The 17,265-nt window shown below is 54.9% G+C and overlaps 1 protein-coding gene across 2 annotated transcripts in view; it reads right to left on the bottom strand.

Annotated features, from left to right (window-relative positions):
- Nucleotides 1–73: 73 nt before the first annotated feature.
- The window catches only part of GUCY2D (guanylate cyclase 2D, retinal), a 29,212-nt gene continuing 12,020 nt past the window's right edge, over nucleotides 74–17,265 (bottom strand). For both annotated transcript variants that reach the window (XM_089772464.1, XM_075908184.2), the window contains 13 exons: nucleotides 15,372–15,452; nucleotides 14,973–15,149; nucleotides 12,785–12,941; nucleotides 12,497–12,646; nucleotides 12,080–12,228; nucleotides 11,205–11,368; nucleotides 10,808–11,000; nucleotides 10,154–10,328; nucleotides 8,821–8,919; nucleotides 7,809–7,903; nucleotides 6,719–6,804; nucleotides 6,307–6,433; nucleotides 74–4,165 (listed from right to left, as the gene is read on the bottom strand). In XM_089772464.1, coding sequence (XP_089628590.1) covers nucleotides 6,346–6,433; nucleotides 6,719–6,804; nucleotides 7,809–7,903; nucleotides 8,821–8,919; nucleotides 10,154–10,328; nucleotides 10,808–11,000; nucleotides 11,205–11,368; nucleotides 12,080–12,228; nucleotides 12,497–12,646; nucleotides 12,785–12,941; nucleotides 14,973–15,149; nucleotides 15,372–15,452 — 1,614 coding nt within the window. In that variant the 3' untranslated portion in view covers nucleotides 74–4,165; nucleotides 6,307–6,345. The remainder of the gene's footprint in view (nucleotides 4,166–6,306; nucleotides 6,434–6,718; nucleotides 6,805–7,808; nucleotides 7,904–8,820; nucleotides 8,920–10,153; nucleotides 10,329–10,807; nucleotides 11,001–11,204; nucleotides 11,369–12,079; nucleotides 12,229–12,496; nucleotides 12,647–12,784; nucleotides 12,942–14,972; nucleotides 15,150–15,371; nucleotides 15,453–17,265) is intronic.

The raw sequence follows: 17,265 nt of genomic DNA on the forward strand, positions 1-17,265 counted from the left end.
GGAAAGGGAAGCTGGGCATCAGGACTCCTGGGATCTCTCCCCAACTTTGGGAGGGGAGTGGGGCAGGTGGTTAGAGGAGGGGGCTATGAGCCAGGTCTCCTGGGTTTTATTGTCCTTAAGCAAACCTCCTGTGCTCATCATGCCTCAGTTTCACAAGCTGTACCCCAGGGGAGCTAAGGGCCAGATTCTGATATGGATAAGACTTAGGGTTGCCAGAGGGTTTCACAAAGAATAACAAACCACCCCCCAAAAAAGCCAGGGGAAATTTTGGTTAAGCAAAAAAAAAAAAAAAAGACCAGGGTCGAAATGCAGTTGCGGTCCCTTTAATTCCCAGGCTGCTCCCACCTCCCATCTGCTCCCATCTGCCCCAGGATGTCCCAAGCAGCTTTCCTTCAGGCGCCTGAGCCGGACCTCAGGAAAAACAGAAACTATCAGACATTTTAGATGTCCAGTAGTTTCTGAATTTTTTTTACCAGGCAGAAGGTACAAATACTGGGCTGTCCGGTTCAATACCGGACACTTGGCAACCCTAATGAGACTCAAGATTGGCCCTGAGGGGCCACATGAATTATCACATCATGAATTATCTAGAATTACTCTTTATTTACATGGTCACATACAGTCATCAGCAATCCCAGTCATGAGGTTACTAGGTCCTCTCCAGTAAGTACCTCTCCCCCAAACACAGTATATATATATATATATACAGAGAGAGAGAGAGAGAGAGACATTCCCTTCCCCCACCCCCGAACGCTTCTTCCCCAAGATATGTCCAAAAAGTCATTAGCAAAAAAAAGTACAATTTATACACAAGTCTATGAAAAATGATAGACAATCAGATTCCCAGACCAGGCAGCCAGCTCCTCCCTCACAGCTATGAGCCTCCTGGGCCTTTAAGACATGGTCAATTGGAGGTCATCCCCTTAAAAACAGTTTCTGTCTTCAGACAAATATTCATCTGCAGACAAATATTAACCAAGTACATCCAAAAATGCAGGCTAGATAAAGATGTCCGCTCACAGGCCACCCTTTTAAGAGATGGATGCTTACAATACATCCCTTTAAGGAAACTTTTTTTGTCTGACTGCAGACAAATCTCTTCCAAACAATTCAAACCACCATAAAAATGCAGACTAAGCAAATGTGGCTAGTGACAGGCCACCCCTTAAAAAAAAAAGTACGGAATAAAAAATGACCATCCTTTTAAAAAACAGCCCCCACCCCCACACACACTTCAGGTACCTTCTGGCCAAGTAAGTGACGAACCATCAGAAATGAAGTTCTGATAATATGGCTGATTGGAGGCCATCCCTTTAAGATTCTAATTTTGTCTGCAGAAAAATATTCACCAAGTTTATGAAGGACCACCAAATAAACAAGTCAGACAGCTCATTGAAAGGCCAACCCTTTAAGAGTTTTTATTGTCTGCAGCTAAATATTGACCATTCCATGTGGCTGAATAGTGACCACCCCTTTAAGAAATCATTTTCACTTCAAGTAAATATTGTCTGAGTGCAATGGATACTTGGATGCCAGCTCTGCATGGGTTTTATAGGATGGGAGTTTGTTGTTGGGTTTCTTTTTTGCCTACAGATAAACTATGGACTGAGTATGTTCAGCAATGACAAATGCCCATGTGGAAAAACCTGGCCAATCAGCCTTCAGCCTTTGTGACTATATTTTTTGCCTGTAGCCAAATATTAATCAAGCACACTTGGGCTGGCATAATTTTTTTTTAATTTCCTGGCTAGCATCTAGCAAATCTTTATAGATCACTGGATCCTTCACCCTCAAGAGCAGGAAGATCAGGGCTTACACCTTATTTTTTAAAAAAAACAACAAATGGTTTGGTAGCACTTTATAGACTAACAAAACATGTAGAGAATATCATGGGCTTTCGTGGGCACAGCTCACTTCTTCAGATGATCGGAGTTTCATGACTATGAAAGCTCATGATACCATCTATATGTTTTGTTAGTCTATAAAGTGCTACCAGAACATTTGTTGTTTTTTTCTGTACAGACTAACTCGGCTACCCCCTGAAGCACCTTATTTTTATCTCTTTTCTTGTACAAATAGGAGGGGAGAACAAGACAGACTATGTGCTAACATTGCTGCCTAGCTTTCATCACATTGCAGCCCTGGGGTGAGGCCATGTGGCTGCCTAAAGACATGTCAGGTACACGACACCCAGGCCCCACTCAGGGGAAACCTGATGGCATTTCCAGCCCTTTCATGACTGCATGGGTATTGTTGTGGTGATGTCTATTTCACTCAAGCAACCAACAAACAGCCAAGAGAAAAACAATCCTGGTTAAAAATCAGGCAAGGCCAAGAACACTGAAGACTTGTTACTTCAAGCAGAAAACAACTGAGCTGGAGGGAAGAGAAAGAGGGGAAAGAAGCTGCACAGAGGCATGCAGCCCCTATGGTCAGGAACAAAACCCAGGGCCACAGCACCAAAACATCACTATGTTAGCAAGGGAGGAACAGGATATTTTTCCATTGCTGCTCCCAGAGGGAGCTAATCCTCTGGCACCCGAAACCTTAAGTGCCCTCTTTATCCACCCCAAAGAGGAAAATCCCCCGTAAAAATATGTTCTCATAGATTTCAAGGCCAGCCTGGACCATTTTGCTCATCTATTTTGGCCTCCTGGACAACACAGGCTAAAGACCTTCCCCAAAAATAATTCTCTTGGGCGCTAGATAAGCTCTTTAAAAAAACCACACCCAATCTAGCCTGCAATCGTGGGTGAAGCATCCCCCGCATGACTTCCAAGGGTGGGTCCCCTTTAAATTCTCACCGCCCCCTTTAAGAGCAATGGGGATGATGGAGAGTTTTTTTCCAGCTGCCGTCTAGTGGCCAGTGGTGTGTACTATGGGAGATTTTTTTTAACCCCTGAAATGCCAGGCAGCTACACAAAAGTGCAGGTGGTGGCAAGACTACATTCCCCCAGGAGGGCTGTTCTGCGGTGCTCCCTCACTGTCCTCTAGGAGTGCCATTCACACGTGGCCCAAAAGATGAGCACGTCCAGGAGCAAGGTCTGTGGTTTCAGGGAGCACAGCCCTAGACCTAGGCCGGCGACCGAAACGGAACGGATTTTGGTGTTATCGGGCTGAAGCCAATCCCAGGCCCAGACGGATTTGCTCCTGGCCCACTCAACAATCACCTTCTCCCATGCTGGTGATGTGGGAAAGCCCCATGTCCCATTCCCCACTCTCCCCCACCCCTTGAGCCAGCCAATCCCTCCTGTGGCTGGAGGGGAGCCCAAATATTACTGTGCTGAGAATGGGTCATAATCACAGATGCAGGGAGTCCCATTCCAGGCAGGGAAAGGAAAGCCACATGCATATGGCCTCCACTGCCACAGGCGGGAACTGAACCCCAAACACACCAGCTGTTAGCAAGGAGTGAGCAGAACATTCCCACCAATGTCCCTTGAGGGCCCTAGACCCCCAGCACCCAGCCGGTGAATTGCAGTAAGCCCATGGGGGAAGGCTCTCCATTCCCCCCCACTGTGTCTGTCCAGGGTTCTCTGTAGAAAGCTACCAGGAGCTGCACAAATTCCCACCCACCTCCATCTCCTTGCAGTGGCAATCTGAATCCCTGGCCCCCATACCCAGAAAGGGGGGAATTGCCGGTCCCAGGGGATGCTGTATGTTAAAATAAAAGAATGTGAACTCCCAGGTTGGCCGAAGTCCCATAATGCACCTGTTAATTTAGTAGGAGTGCACAGAAGTTTCCAAGTTGGTCAAAGTCCCATAATGCATCTGGCTGTATAGTAGGAGATGCACAGAAATTATCAGGTTGGCTCAAGTCCCATAATGCACCTGGTTCTATAATCAGAGGGCAAGGAAGGCCCAAGTCCCATAATGCACATGGCTCTGTAGTAGAAGGTGCATGGAAGTTACCAGGTTAGCCCAAGTTCCATAATGCACCTGGCTCTTTGGCTACAAAGCAATCAGCAATTCCCAGCTCGGGACCAGTATACCAGCAGACACGTGGGAGAGTCCATTTCTGATGACCAGCATAAGGTGCCCACCTGGCACAGTCCATCCTCCTCCCACGGGGTCGGGGGAAGCAATTTAAGTCTGTCCCACAGCAGAATGGCCCACAGGGACTAGCCAGGAAGCATCAGGTGGCATCGGCCGTGGATTGCATTGACTGGATGAAAGGGAAGAAGGAGGCAGAATTAGTCAGAATTAGTTCCAGATGAGCATCAAGCCCCTTGCTTTTATTGGGGAGGCTGTCTAGGCCAAGTCTCTATGGCGAGGGAAAGCTGGAGGAATCTAAATCTTGTAAAGACAGCCCTTAGCTCTCTCATGACCATAGGTAAGGGGAATGTTAGCCCCTTACTAAAACTCTGTGGGAGTTTTTAGGTTTGCTAGCTCGCAGTATCAAAAAGGGAAGGGTCCATGAGACTGACAGACCCCAGAGACAATGGAAAGCAGCCAGCACTCCAGCTCAGCCTGATTGACAGGTTGGACAGGCCAGTGAGGAAAACGAGAGGCCAGGCCCCGTCCTCCCTGTGAGCTGGGATTGTTCTGGGTCTTCCTGAGCAAGGAGAGAGCTGAGAGACAGCTAAGAGCAGTGCAAGCTGTGTGCTGAAGAAGTCCTGTAGCGACAGAGCAAGACACAGACAGCCCAAGGAGTTCAAGCTGTGTGGAGAGACAGTTTTGCAGCAATAGAGTCAGGCACACACAGCTCAAGGAGCACAGACCCTGTGTTGAGCAGCAGACTGGCAGTGCTCAGAGAAGCCAAAAGGGACAGAGAAGAAACGCAAGGAACTGGACACTGACAAGGCAGCACAGCCTGCAGCTGGGTGTGGTGAGCAGCTGGGACCAGCAAAGTGTGGGGAGAGGCTCTGGGCAGGGAGATATCACCAGCCAAGAGGCCCAGCAGGCCAGACTGGGAGAGGGGTCTGGCCACTTAGAGCTTGAGGCTGTGTGGTCACTGCCAGAGCAAGTGTGTCCAGCCTTCAGCCCCCTGCAGCACATCCAGGGCCTCTAAGGAAGAGACTGTGAACTGTCCTTACACTCTGCAGGCTGCTGTTTTGATGTCCCTGTGCTACAGAGCAGGGCTGTGTGTTCTCATTTAACCATTCTCATTTTTTTCTTATTCTTTTCTCTTTAATCAGTTGATGTTTAATAAATTGTATTTGCTTTGAACCTGATGAAATGATCACTGGGCCAAGAAAGCCTGCAGTGTAAAGAGAGCACCTCGGAGTGGGGACACCCTAACTCCTGCCCCTAGTGACTACAAGGTCAGGGATTAAGCCCCAGGAAACCTGGGCCCAGCCTTGTTGGGGTTTCGAGGACTCTGCTACTCAGGAGAGTGGAGGGGGAGCCCTCAGGATCAGGGGAGCCGTGGGGTAAAGGAAGTGGGAGCGGGGACTCAGATCCTTTCACTGGTCCATTTCACCGGGGTGGTATAGAAGCCAGGAAAGTTCCCCACAATAGCGGGACCATTCCCCCGCTTACACATAGAGACAAGGCCAAGGCAGTATTATGGGCAGAATGGCTTTATGCCGGCAGCTGCTTTAGGTCACATCTCTTTGGTTCAGGAGCGCTGGAGGACTCCAAATGCAATCCAGCCCTAGGGTAACCCTGTGGCACTGGTCTTGCCCACAACCCTTGGTCTTGCCCACAACCATAGAGACAGAGTCAAGGCACTGGGCAGCATGGTGGCTCCATGTCAGTGGCTGCTGTAGGTCACATGTCTATGGTTAAAGAGCACTGGAGGACTCTAAGTGCAAGACATCCTAGGGTAACCCTGGATGGGGACAGCCTATATAGGTTACCCACGACCATAGAGCTGAGCAGTTCTGACGCTAGAGTGGTGCTACAGTCTGACATTCTAGCCCTGTCTTTATGGCTATGGGTCAGGCTGGGGGGAACTGAGCTTCCACCAAGGATCTCTGATTGGGGAGGGGGGATGATAGGAGGTGGGAGAATTCGGAGGGAAGGCGAAGAGTTGGAGGAACAATATGGGGAAGTTATGCAAATGAGCCAATGCACATTAATCAAATATGTAAATGAGTGCTGTGCTTATTTGCACAGATCCCATGATTTCTAGACCTGGTTGAGGTGAGGGAGGAACTCAGGGATTCGCTCCCAGGGAAAGGGGAGAGCTAAGGTTGCAGGCTGGCTCCAATGGGAGGTGCAAGGGGGAGGAGTCTATGGCAGCCCCGCCTTGAAGAAGGCAGGGGCAGGAGGGGCCTGGCAGCTGCCCACGCTCCCAGCCCCTCTTGGCCTTGCAGTGGTGTCACTGGGGGACTTGTGTATTCAGGGAAGGGGCGGCCTCACCTCCACACAGCCCAGCCTCCCACTCGCAGGTTGCTCCTGCTACTTATTCTGCCCTGACCGCGCTTTCTCCAGCTTCTTCCGCCGCTCCTCTGGGATCTCGTCTAGGCTGATGCCATGGTTACTTGCCCTGTGGGGGAAGGAATGAAGAATGAGTCCTGGCTCACAGCCCCCCCTATTTTAACCATCAGCCCCCACTTACCCCCTAGAGCCAGGGAGAGAGCCCAAGGGTCCTGGCTTCCAGCCTCCCCTTGCCCTGCTTCTGACCAGGGGTCACTGGCTACCCCATTCCTCTCCCCTCTGGGGATGGCATCAGGGCCCAGGCATGGAGAGCAACAGGTCCCCACCCCGCCCCACTTTGCCCCTCCCATCCCCATCCAGAAATCTGTGGGCTCCAGGCCCCTGGGGCTCTTACCCTGGCTGCAGGTCAGGGGGTGTAGGGATGGGTTTGGTGAATCCCTCTCGTCCCACCAGCCAATACGTGTCTTCTACACCTTTGCCCTAGGAAAGAGAGTCTGTGAGCTGTTGGCTGGGAGCAAGAGGCGCTGACAGAACGGGGTGGGGGCCAAGGCTGGGGAAGTGGGGGCTGCAGGTCAGGAGCAAGGGGCACCAGTAGAGCTGGGGGTCAGGGCTGGGCTATCAGGGGCTGCAGGTGGGGAGTGAGTAGCACTGGCAGGGCTTGAGGGGAGGGTCTGCAAGTCTAGGGTTGCCAACTTTCCATTTGCAGAAAACCAAACCCCCTTGCTCCAGCTATTCCCTGAGGCCCTGCGCCTGCCCTGCCCCTTCTTCAAGGCCCCTCCCTTTATCACTCATTTTCCACCACCCTTGCTTACTTGTTCATTTTCACCAGGCTGGGGCAGAGGGCTGGGGTGAGGCTGAAGGGTTTGGGGTGGAGGAGGAAGCTCTGGGCTGGGGGTTAGGGCCAAAGGGTTCAGATTGTGGGAGGAGGGTTGAGGCTGAGGTTGGAGTGTGGGAGGGTTGCAGGCTCTGGAGTGGGACCAGGAATGAGGGATTCAGGGTGCAGGAGGAGGCTCCGGGATGGGGCAGGAAGCTGGGGGGCAGGGGACTCTGGGCAGGCCTGAGAACTAGGGGTCTGAAAGGGTTTGCAGGCTCCATGGGGAGTTTGGAGTGTGGGAGGAAACTCAGGGCTTGGGCAGGAAGTTGGAGTGTGGGAGGGGGTGCAGGCTCCAGGAGGGAGTTTGTGGTACTGGAGGGGTATCCATCTCATGTAGCTCCCAGAAGGAACCAAATCTCCCTCTGGCTCCTACATGGAGGCACAGACAGGAAGCTCCACACTCCACCCCACCTTCAAGTTTTATCCCAACAGCTCCCATTGGCTGTAGTTCCCAGCCAATGGGCACTACAGAGCCCCGTCCTGGCCTTCCCCTCACTTGGGAGCCAGAGGGACATGCCAGTCACTTCCCTGAAGCCGGGCAGGGAGCCTATCCTATGCTGCCGACCAGACTGAATCCCAACAGCGGATTGGGAGCAAGGGGCACCATTACCTTGAGCTCCGTCTTGCCCCGAACATCCAGTTTGTAGCCTTCCTTCAGTGAGTGCAGGATGGTGACTGTGCGGATGTTCACGTGGATCCGGTAAGCTGCGGTGGGGAGACCGGGGGAGACAGAGGTAAGCACCCTGAATCCCCAAACACAACCCCTCTATGATGAAATGGGGAAGTTGTGGGGGAAAGGGTTGCAGGGGCTGCATACAGGGGGGCACTCAGCATCTCTGACTGTTACTGGTTTAACGAGAGGAGCGGAGAGGGAATTTGTTATGACAGAGACCAGCACAGAACTGGAGACCCCAGCGACTGGTGACCAGGTGACTGGGGGACACAGCCAGTTCCACCCAGTGGGAGGAAAATGGGCTGCAGAGATGACCTCAGTGACCTGCCCAGCTGGTTTCAGCCAGGGAGGAACAGAGGTCTGGGGAGAGGTGGAGAAGAGACAGCCCAGGTGACCCTGGCTACCTGGGTAGAAGACAATGGGCAGGGGAGGGGCTGCTGGAGGGGGATATTGGAGGCTCTGCTGGAAGAAGGGGGCTTCAGAACTGGACAGTGAGGGAGCAGGCAGAGCCCTCCTGGCCGCAGGGGAGGCTCAGATGTGCTGGTCTGAGCGGGGCCAAGCCTACAGGCCTGAGTTCCTTTGCTATGTTCAAAGCTCAATAAACCCTCCTGTTTTGTGCTGGCTGAGTCGCTCTGGTCTGGAGAACACAGCGGCACTCGTCCGTCCCGGAGGGGCCCACGGCAGAGGAAGGCGTGCTCGGGGCTCAGAGGGGCAGTTCCAGGAGGCGGCGGGGTGGATGCCCGGGAGGGAGTGGATTCCCCGAGAAGGGGCTGTCGCACTGGAGGGGGTTCCACTCGGGAACTGTACAGGCCAAGTGTGGGCATGACCTGTGAGACCATGACATCCCTATCCCATGCCTCTTGCACAAGAATGGCTCCATGCCATGAGATTCTCTCCTTCCCACCCAGTGCTGCACTGACAGAGGGTGACAATGACACGGGAGACTCACGCAGGCCAGTGGACTCCATGCGGGATGCGGTGTTGACAGTGTCCCCGAAGAGGCAGTACCGGGGCATGGTGAGCCCCACGACACCAGCCACACAGGGCCCTGAGGGGAGAAAGGCCGGGAGAGGGAGATTTACAAGGGGAACAAATGGATGGACAGATGGACAGGGCATGCAGACACAGCAGTGGTGCCTGTGTTTGCCAAAAGCCCCATTGCTCTGATGAGGGGCAGAGTTAACTCCCAACCCCACTGTGCTGGGGGGAACACAGCAAGCCTCATTTGAACAAGAGGGTTTGTGAGGGGACAACACTGCAGCCCTGATTCCCACTCCCCCACGTTCAGGTAAACCATGGGAAAGTACCAGGATCCCACTGCTGACACCAAAACCTCTCCGGGGTGGGTGGGGAGGAGTCAGGGGAGATGAAGGACCTCATGATGCTATCACTCTAGATGGGGACATGGCCTGGGCATGGGATCAAAGGAATAAGGAGCATGACCATCATGAAGGGGCAGACACACACAGCAGGGCTGTGTCTACATTGGCACCCTTTTCCGTAAAAGGGATGCTAATGAGACACTTCGGAATTGCAAATTCCGCAGGGGATTTAAATATCCCCTGCGGCATTTGCATGAACATGGCTGCCGCTTTTTTCCGGCTCGGGGTTTTGCCGGAGAAAAGCGCCAGTCTAGATGGGATCTTGCGGAAAATAAGCCCTTTTCCGGAAGATCCCTTATTCCTACTTTCAAGCTCGGGGTTTTGCCGGAGAAAAGCACCAGTCTAGATGGGATCTTGTGGAAAATAAGCCCTTTTCCGGAAGATCCCTTATTCCCTTTCAAGTAGGAATAAGGGATCTTCCGGAAAAGGGCTTATTTTCCGCAAGATCCCATCTAGACTGGCGCTTTTCTCCGGCAAAACCCCGAGCCGGAAAAAAGCGGCAGCCATGTTCATGCAAATGCCGCGGGGGATATTTAAATCCCCCGCGGAATTTGCAATTCCGACTGGTCTCATTAGCATCCCTTTTACGGAAAAGGGTGCCAATGTAGACACAGCCCAGGAGTATGGCCATAAGGCAGGGGCCTGGTCCCAAGGCTGTGAGCAGAGGCTCATGGAGGGGGTGCAGCTACAGTACAGGGGATAAAGGCACACATGGTTATGGAGAAGGGGAGTGGCCATGGCTCAGGGGTGGAGGTACATGGAGGGGGTGTGGCTATCATGCAGGAGCAAAGGACAGAGTGGAGTGGCTATGGAGGAGGGGTGTGTGCAAAATTCCGGGGCAGAGGCGTAGCCATGGCATTGTGGCCCCGCCTCCAGCACCAGGGCTCCCCCGCACCATACCAGAGTGCAGGCCAATGCGGATGCGGACGGGCACGTCGGGCATGTGGCGCATGCGGAAGGAGCCGACAGCGCTCAGGATGTCCAGCGACATGTTGGCAATTTCACCCGCATGCCGGTTCCCGTTGCGCTTCGGTAGCCCCGAGGCCACCATGTAGGCATCCCCAATGGTCTCCACCTGCCAGGAGAGGAGTCAGAATGGGGAGACAGTTCCCACCCTGTGGGGAACTCCACACCTACCCCCAAAAACCCCTGGAGCACCTGAACTCCCCAGTCCTGCCCCCAAATCCCTGCTCCCCACCACCCAGTGCTGGGCTCCCCCCAACCCTGCCAGCAATTTTCACTTTCTCCTACCTGTACCACCCATGCTGGTGCCTCCAATCCCCCCACCCTGTGCCACCAACCACTGCCCTGATTCTGGGAGTCCCCAATCCCTGTTCCCCCCTTTAATCCCACTTCCATGGCTGGACTCTGGATCCCTGCCCCCAACCTCCACCTCCCTCTGGTAGGGCCACTCCCTGATCCTTCCCTCCCCATGTCAGGGCCCCTGCCCCCCCAGACACTGCCCCCCATCTCAGGGCCCCTCAATCTCCTGTGTCAGGCTCTGCCGCCCAAGCCAGGACCCTTCCCCCCAACATGCTGGGACCGGGGTAGCACCTTGTAGACGTCGTGGGAGCCGATGATGGCGTCGAAGAGGGTGTAGAGGTCATTGAGCAGGTCAACCACCTCAATGGGCTCGCTCATGGCCGAGATGGTTGTGAAGCCCACGATGTCACTGAAGTAGAGCGTCACCTCTTCAAAGTACTCGGGCTCCACCGGCGTCCCCATCTTCAGTGCCTCCGCCACTGACCTGGGCCACAGGGGGCATCAGTGGGGCTGGGACCAACCTGCTAGCCCCCTGCACCAATCAGCAGCCGTGCCACGTGGTTTCTCTGGGGCCTGCCTCAAGTCTGTCCTTTATGGCGCCCAAGACACCTCCCACCTGGATGGACAGCTCCAGGCTCCCGAACTGCCCCACTGTCCAACTCCCCTCCCTTCCCCAGCTGGGACTCACGGAGGCAACATCTGGGTGAGCAATTTGTCCGTCTTTTGCTTCTCGATTTCCAGCTCCTCCGTCCGCTCCCGGATCAGGTCCTCCAGGTTGCTGGAGTATTGCTCCAGCATGCGCAGCATGGAGTCGATGATGTTGGTTTTCCGGCCCTTGTTGATGTTCTTGAACTGCCAGGTGGTGAAGGGAGGGGGTATGAGAGGTGACTCTGCCTGGCTCCGGCACGCCATCACTGCTGGCCCCAGCATCCCCATTGTCCATTGGCTCTAGCATCTCTGCTCTCCATTGGAAGTGGCTCTAGTAATCCGGCTCCCTATCGCCACCAGCTCCAGCATCCCTGTGCCCCATTGGCACTGACTCTGGCATACCCACTCCTTATCAGCTCTCACTCAGACACCTCTGCACCTTATGGGCACTGGCTCCAGCATCCCTGCTCCCCCCCCCAAAAAATACCTGCTTTGGCTCCTTCACTCTGTATTGCAACCAGCTCCAGTGCTCCACTGCCCAATATCTCTGCTCCCCATTGCCGCTGGCTCCAGCATACCCACTCCCTATCAACTGCCTCCAACATCTCTGCCCCATTGCCCATAGGCTTCATCATCCCTGCCACCCACCCGCCCTAACATCCCTGCTCCTCATGCGCACTGGCTGCAACATCCCCACTTCCTACCAGCTCTGGCACCCCGTGGCCAATTGTAACCCGTTCTAGCACCCTAACTCCTTATTGGCTCAAGTGTCTAGGTTCTTCCCCCCAGCTCTGCTCCTGGTCAGCAGGGCCAGGGCCAGCACCCTCCTGTCTGCCCTCAACCTACTGGGTTGACTCCAGCACCCCTTGTCGCCCAACCCTATGGCACCATGCTGACTCCGGCACCCCTGGCTACCTGGTCAAAGATCTGGTCGATGGTCGGCCGCCGCTCTGGCTGCTCGCCCCAACACTGCTTCATGAGCTGAATGCACTCCATCGGGGCCTGGTCCACTGAGACTGACGGCCGGCACAGCGGGGGCGGCTTCTCCACCTTCCGGATGATCTCTGCCCACAAGAGGAGACCCACAGTCACCCCAGGCACCTACTCACCCTGTCCCACCCCCAAGTACTTCTCCACTGGAACTCGGGGAGAGCCCAAGACTGGGCTGGCAGGGGCTACAGGTCAGGAGTAAGGTGCACCAGCAGGGTTGGAGGGAGCCCAGGGCTGGGCTGGCAGGGGCTGTGGGTTGGGAGTGTGTGGCACTGGCAGGACTGATGGGTTGGGAGGGGGGAGCAGAAGGAGATGGGGGCGTAGTCCCTCCCTGCCACGTACCATTGGCCGGCATGTCCAGCATGCAGTAGGGGGTGCTGCGGCAGATCACCTCCTGCATGATGATAGAGATGCTGTAGACGTCTCCGCGGAAGGTTCCCTTGCGCTCCAGTGTCGGGTCCCGGAGCAGCTCCGGCGCCGTCCAGAATCGCTCTGGGGCCAAGAAGAAGAGACAGCTCAGTCACCTCTAGCCCTTCCCTTCCCCACATCACAACCCCTCCAATCTATCCCCACACAGGACCCAGATGCTCCCTCCCAAGCCCAGACACTCCACCCAGGGCACAGCATCACCTTCGGGCTTGAGCGGTTCATGTGGGATCTTCTGGGCCTCCAGCAGCTCGTTGTAGCCATGGTCCGTCACTTTCAGCACAAAGCGCCCATCTACCACACAGTTTCGTGACTTCAGCCGCCCGTGCACCACCTCCCGGTGATGGAGATATTTCATCCCCTGGGGAGGGAGAACCGAGAGCCAGAGGAGTGAGAACTGCTTCCTCTGCAGGTTGGTCCCCGGTGCCATCAGCAGCACTGAGATCCACTCTGTGCGAAGCCCCTGATTGGCCACATGGGCGATCCAGTGGATCCCTCTGACTGACCCATGATCGAGCGGTGTTTGTGTTCTTAGTGAACCCCCAGGCAGCAGTGGCTGGCAGGTCCAGCGGATCCATCCGCAGAATCAACTGATCGACTCAGTGGGTTTCTGGTCTGATCACCTTATTGAACCTGAAGGTCCAACTGGATCCCCCAACCTGATTGGTCCAATCAATCCATTTGCCCCAGTCTTATGGTCTATCCACTTGATCCCCTGTCCAGTTTTACTGCACTGGGCTGTGCAGGGGATCCCTACCAGCACCTCCCTGACCCAAGAGATCCTTCTGTCACCTCTAGATCTACCAACTGGCTTCCCTGGCTGTTGAGTGTGTGTAGCCAGCAGATCCCATGGACCCCCTCATCCGCTGCATGAACAATCCCTATGGTCAGGCCAAAAGCTCTAGTGCCATTTGATTTTCTGCCCAGTGTGTTGTACCAGTGGATAATGGATCAACCCTGTGTCGATCCAAGAGATTCCTCCCCTCTGTTCTGACTGGCCATGGGGATCCTTGCCCAGTCTCTGTGTTGTACCAGTAGATCTCCAGTCAGAAGAGCAGCCCACTGGCTCTGTCTGATCCCATCACTGAGTAGACCTCTCTGGCCAATGGCTGGTTAGCCCAGTGGATCCCCTGGAACCCACCAATGGGAGTGGATCCACTCCAGCCTCCAGGCCCCTGAAGTAAATAAATCCCTTTCTTCTTCTGAGTGGATTCTCCTGAATCTCCCAGCAGATCCCCTCCAGCAAGTGCTCTAAGCATCAGGATCCCTTCCTGAGACCTCTCCTGGGATCCCCACAGATCCCCTCTGCTCAGCCCTCTGCCTGACAGGACCCCAGCCTGAAGCAGCAGCAGACTCACTCTTCAAGGGGATTTCCCTGAAAATAAATCCCCCTCCAACTGGAAACCCAGCTCAGACTGCAGGATGTGGCCAGTGGGAAGACAATGGGCTGTGGAGAGAAGACTCCAAGGACCTGCCCAGCTGGCTCTGGCAGAGGAAGGGGGGGATGGGCAGGGGGGCAGAGAAGAGGAGAGGAGAGGAGAGGAGAGGAGAGGAGAGGAGAGGAGAGGAGAGGAGAGGAGAGGAGAGAGGGACCCAGGTGACACTGGTAACCCAGACACAAGACAAAGGAGGAGAGAGGAGCTTCTGCAAAGGGATATTGGAGGCTCCGATATAAGGAGGGTTTTTTTGGGGCAGGGAAAGGGGGACTGGGCAGGGGGAGCAGGCAGAGCCCACCTGGCTGCAGAGGAGACTCCGACATGCTGGGCTGTGGGGGGCCAGGACTGCAGGTCTGAGGTTTTTTCTGTGTTCAATGCTCAATAAACCCTCTGGTTTTACGCTGGCTGAGAGTCGCACCGGACTGGAGAACAGGGCTGCTCTGTGCCTTCCGAGGGTGGAGGCGCCCGGATTCCAGAGTGAGTGGACTCACTGAGGGGTCCCACGCAGCAGGGGCAGGCGTGGTGGGGGCTCAGAAAGGCACGGTCCCAGGAGGGGCTCAACCCCCTAGAGAACAGCCCCTGAGAAGGGGCTGTTGTACTGGACTGGACCCCTGAGAAGGGGCTGTCGCACAGAAGGGGGTTCCCCCCGGGACCACATGGCCATGACATCCCCTCCCCGCACCCTTGGAGCAGCAGATCCTAGCCAGCAGCTGGATTCCCTGGCCTACTCCACCAGATCTGAGAGTGGATCTCTCAGCAGATCTGTCATCTGAACCGGATCCCCTCTGGGTGGTGATCCCTGAAATCGGATACCTTCCCCCACACACGTACACACCTCCTTGCCGATGTCCCATGACCTTCAATTCCCTTGCCTGCAGACTCCCAGGATCCTCCCCCACCAGGTCCAGTTCCTCACCCCAAGCCTCTTAAGGCTTCCTTCTCGCTCCCCGCCGTACCTTGATGAGGTCGAGGAGCAGGGAGGACTTGAACATCCAGTCGAGTTTCATGTCCTCGTTGCGGATGAGGTCCTCCAGGCTGCCACGGGAGCAGTGCTCCGACACGATGGCGAACACCCCACAGTCATAGAAGAAGCCCAGGAAGAGATTCACGTTTTCATGCCGCAGATCCCGGAGCTGGGACGGAGAAGAGGGAAACCCCATAGCCAGGCAAGGTCATGAACAGGGAATATGCCCTCCCCCAGGGTAGCAGCAGCACCCGGTGGCTGGCCCTGCAGGGGACTGCACAGGGTGAGTCCCAGCCCCGGAGCAGCAGCGGCACTCAGTGGCCAGGCAGGGGAGTGCTTCCTGTCTCAGCGGAGCCATGACACTCATTCACCTGCTGTCATTCACACTCACCTTGCAGAAGGTGGTTTTGGTGGCCGGTTTGATGTCTGTGTGCTTGTCTCCGGGGAACTTCTTGAGCCAAACCCAGTCACCCTAGAGAAGGAGATGGAAAAGCACCCCCGTAACCCCAGAGCCAGGCGAGTGGAGGAAACCTGAAGCCAGCTGAAGTGGGGAAGGGACTGGAACCAGCCAGGTTTGTTAAACCAACAGCAGTGTCAGAAGCCAGACACCCCATCCTGTCTCATGGTGTCCAGCTGGTCCCAGCAGGGGCATCCATGCAAAAGGCAGGGAAAACAGGCCTTCCAATGGTGGGGAGATGACAGCAGAGATGCTGCAAGTATGGAGTGGAGGGACGGGGGCTGCCTCCTACGATTACAGCCCTGGGACCTTTGGCTGTCTGTTCCTCACTGCTCCAGACATTCCCTGCTCTAGCCCCTAGAAACCACTCCCATCCCAGAGCCAGGAGTTCCGGCTCCCAGCCCTCTACTTTAACCACCAGCTCTCACTTCCCTCTCAGAGCTGGGGAGAAAAGCCAGGAGTCCTGGCTCCCAGCCCCTCCCCAACCCACTCTAATCAACAGCCCTCTCCCCCCCCTCCCCCACCTTACCAGAGCTTGGAAGAGAATCCAGGAGCTCTGGCTCCCATCCCCACCCCCTGCTCTAACCCTCCTGCCCCCATTTCTTCTCAGACCTTGGGAAAGATCCGAAGAGTCCTGGCTCCAACATACTGCACCTGGCACAAGAGGTCCCAGACTGGCATTCCCTGTAAGCTGTGCACTTGTGCTTCCACTCAAAAGAGATTCCAGTGCTGCCCAGATGGTTAACAGAGCCCACAGGTAGGTTTTTTCTATGGGTAGTGCACATTCACACATGTCTCTGTGACCTTACAAAAATTTATTCCGCACATGGACAGAAAAGCTCCACACATGGGTGAAAAAGATTGGAGGGGACATTGGCCCAGATCTCATCAGGGTCCACATAGCTCCCAACACAATGAGGCCCAGATCTCAGCCAGAATTGATGCAGTGCCTGGCATGGTGGAGCCTAGAAAGCCAATGGTAAGACCAACTCCCACCTCCCCATGGCACCCCCTACAGCACACCGGATGCATCGCTGGGAGAAATTCTCATGTCTCACTCTATCTATTGTATATTTTAGACTGAGAGTGAGTCTGTCTGTTTGTGTGCTTGTTTGTTCAAGAACTCCTCCTAAACGTTAAGAACTAGGACCACCAGATTCAATACAGAGTGTCTTCTTATCATAACTTAAAGCAAGGTCAGGGTTTGGTTGTGCCAGGAAAACGGGATGTGCCTGGATGTGCCTGCAATGGGATTGCTTAGTTCTCATAAAACCAAAGAGAAAAGAGACAGAATCACCAGGCAAATGAAGGGAGCTGGCTGGAGGTGCACCCCTCCCCCCATCTGGGACTGCCCCAGTCCTGAGCCTCTCACTCCCAGGTGCCTTTTAGGGAGGGCAAGGCTGGGGAGGCTGACGCTTTCTCCCCCCAATTCATACAAACACTGCTGGCTGATCCCCCTCATCAGGGAGCCAATGGAAAGTGCACAATTTGCTGCATTCCTCACTCTGGCTGGGGCGCACAGGGGGCAGAGGAACCTGGACCTGCCCCTGCCAGGGAACATGCCCCCTTCCCTCAGCTGCACCTGCAGGAGCTGCAGCAGCCTTGGAGAGGTGCTTCTCACCTGGTCCCAAGCTGCTGCAGTGACAGAGGGCTGGGGTAGTCCTCCTTCCCCATGGCAGCCTGCATCCTGAACCCCTCACCCCCAGCCCCAGCCCAGAGCAATGATTTAAATAAAGCAAAACAAAAATTAGTTGCGTTAAGGACCCAGGTCAATCTTCTAATTAAAAAATAAAATCAAAATACCCACCCCCACGCAAAGGGAGACTTC

The sequence above is a fragment of the Pelodiscus sinensis genome, chromosome 22 (genome assembly GCF_052426305.1).
Source record: "Pelodiscus sinensis isolate ZL-2025 chromosome 22, ASM5242630v1, whole genome shotgun sequence".
NCBI classification, from domain to species: domain Eukaryota; kingdom Metazoa; phylum Chordata; order Testudines; family Trionychidae; genus Pelodiscus; species Pelodiscus sinensis.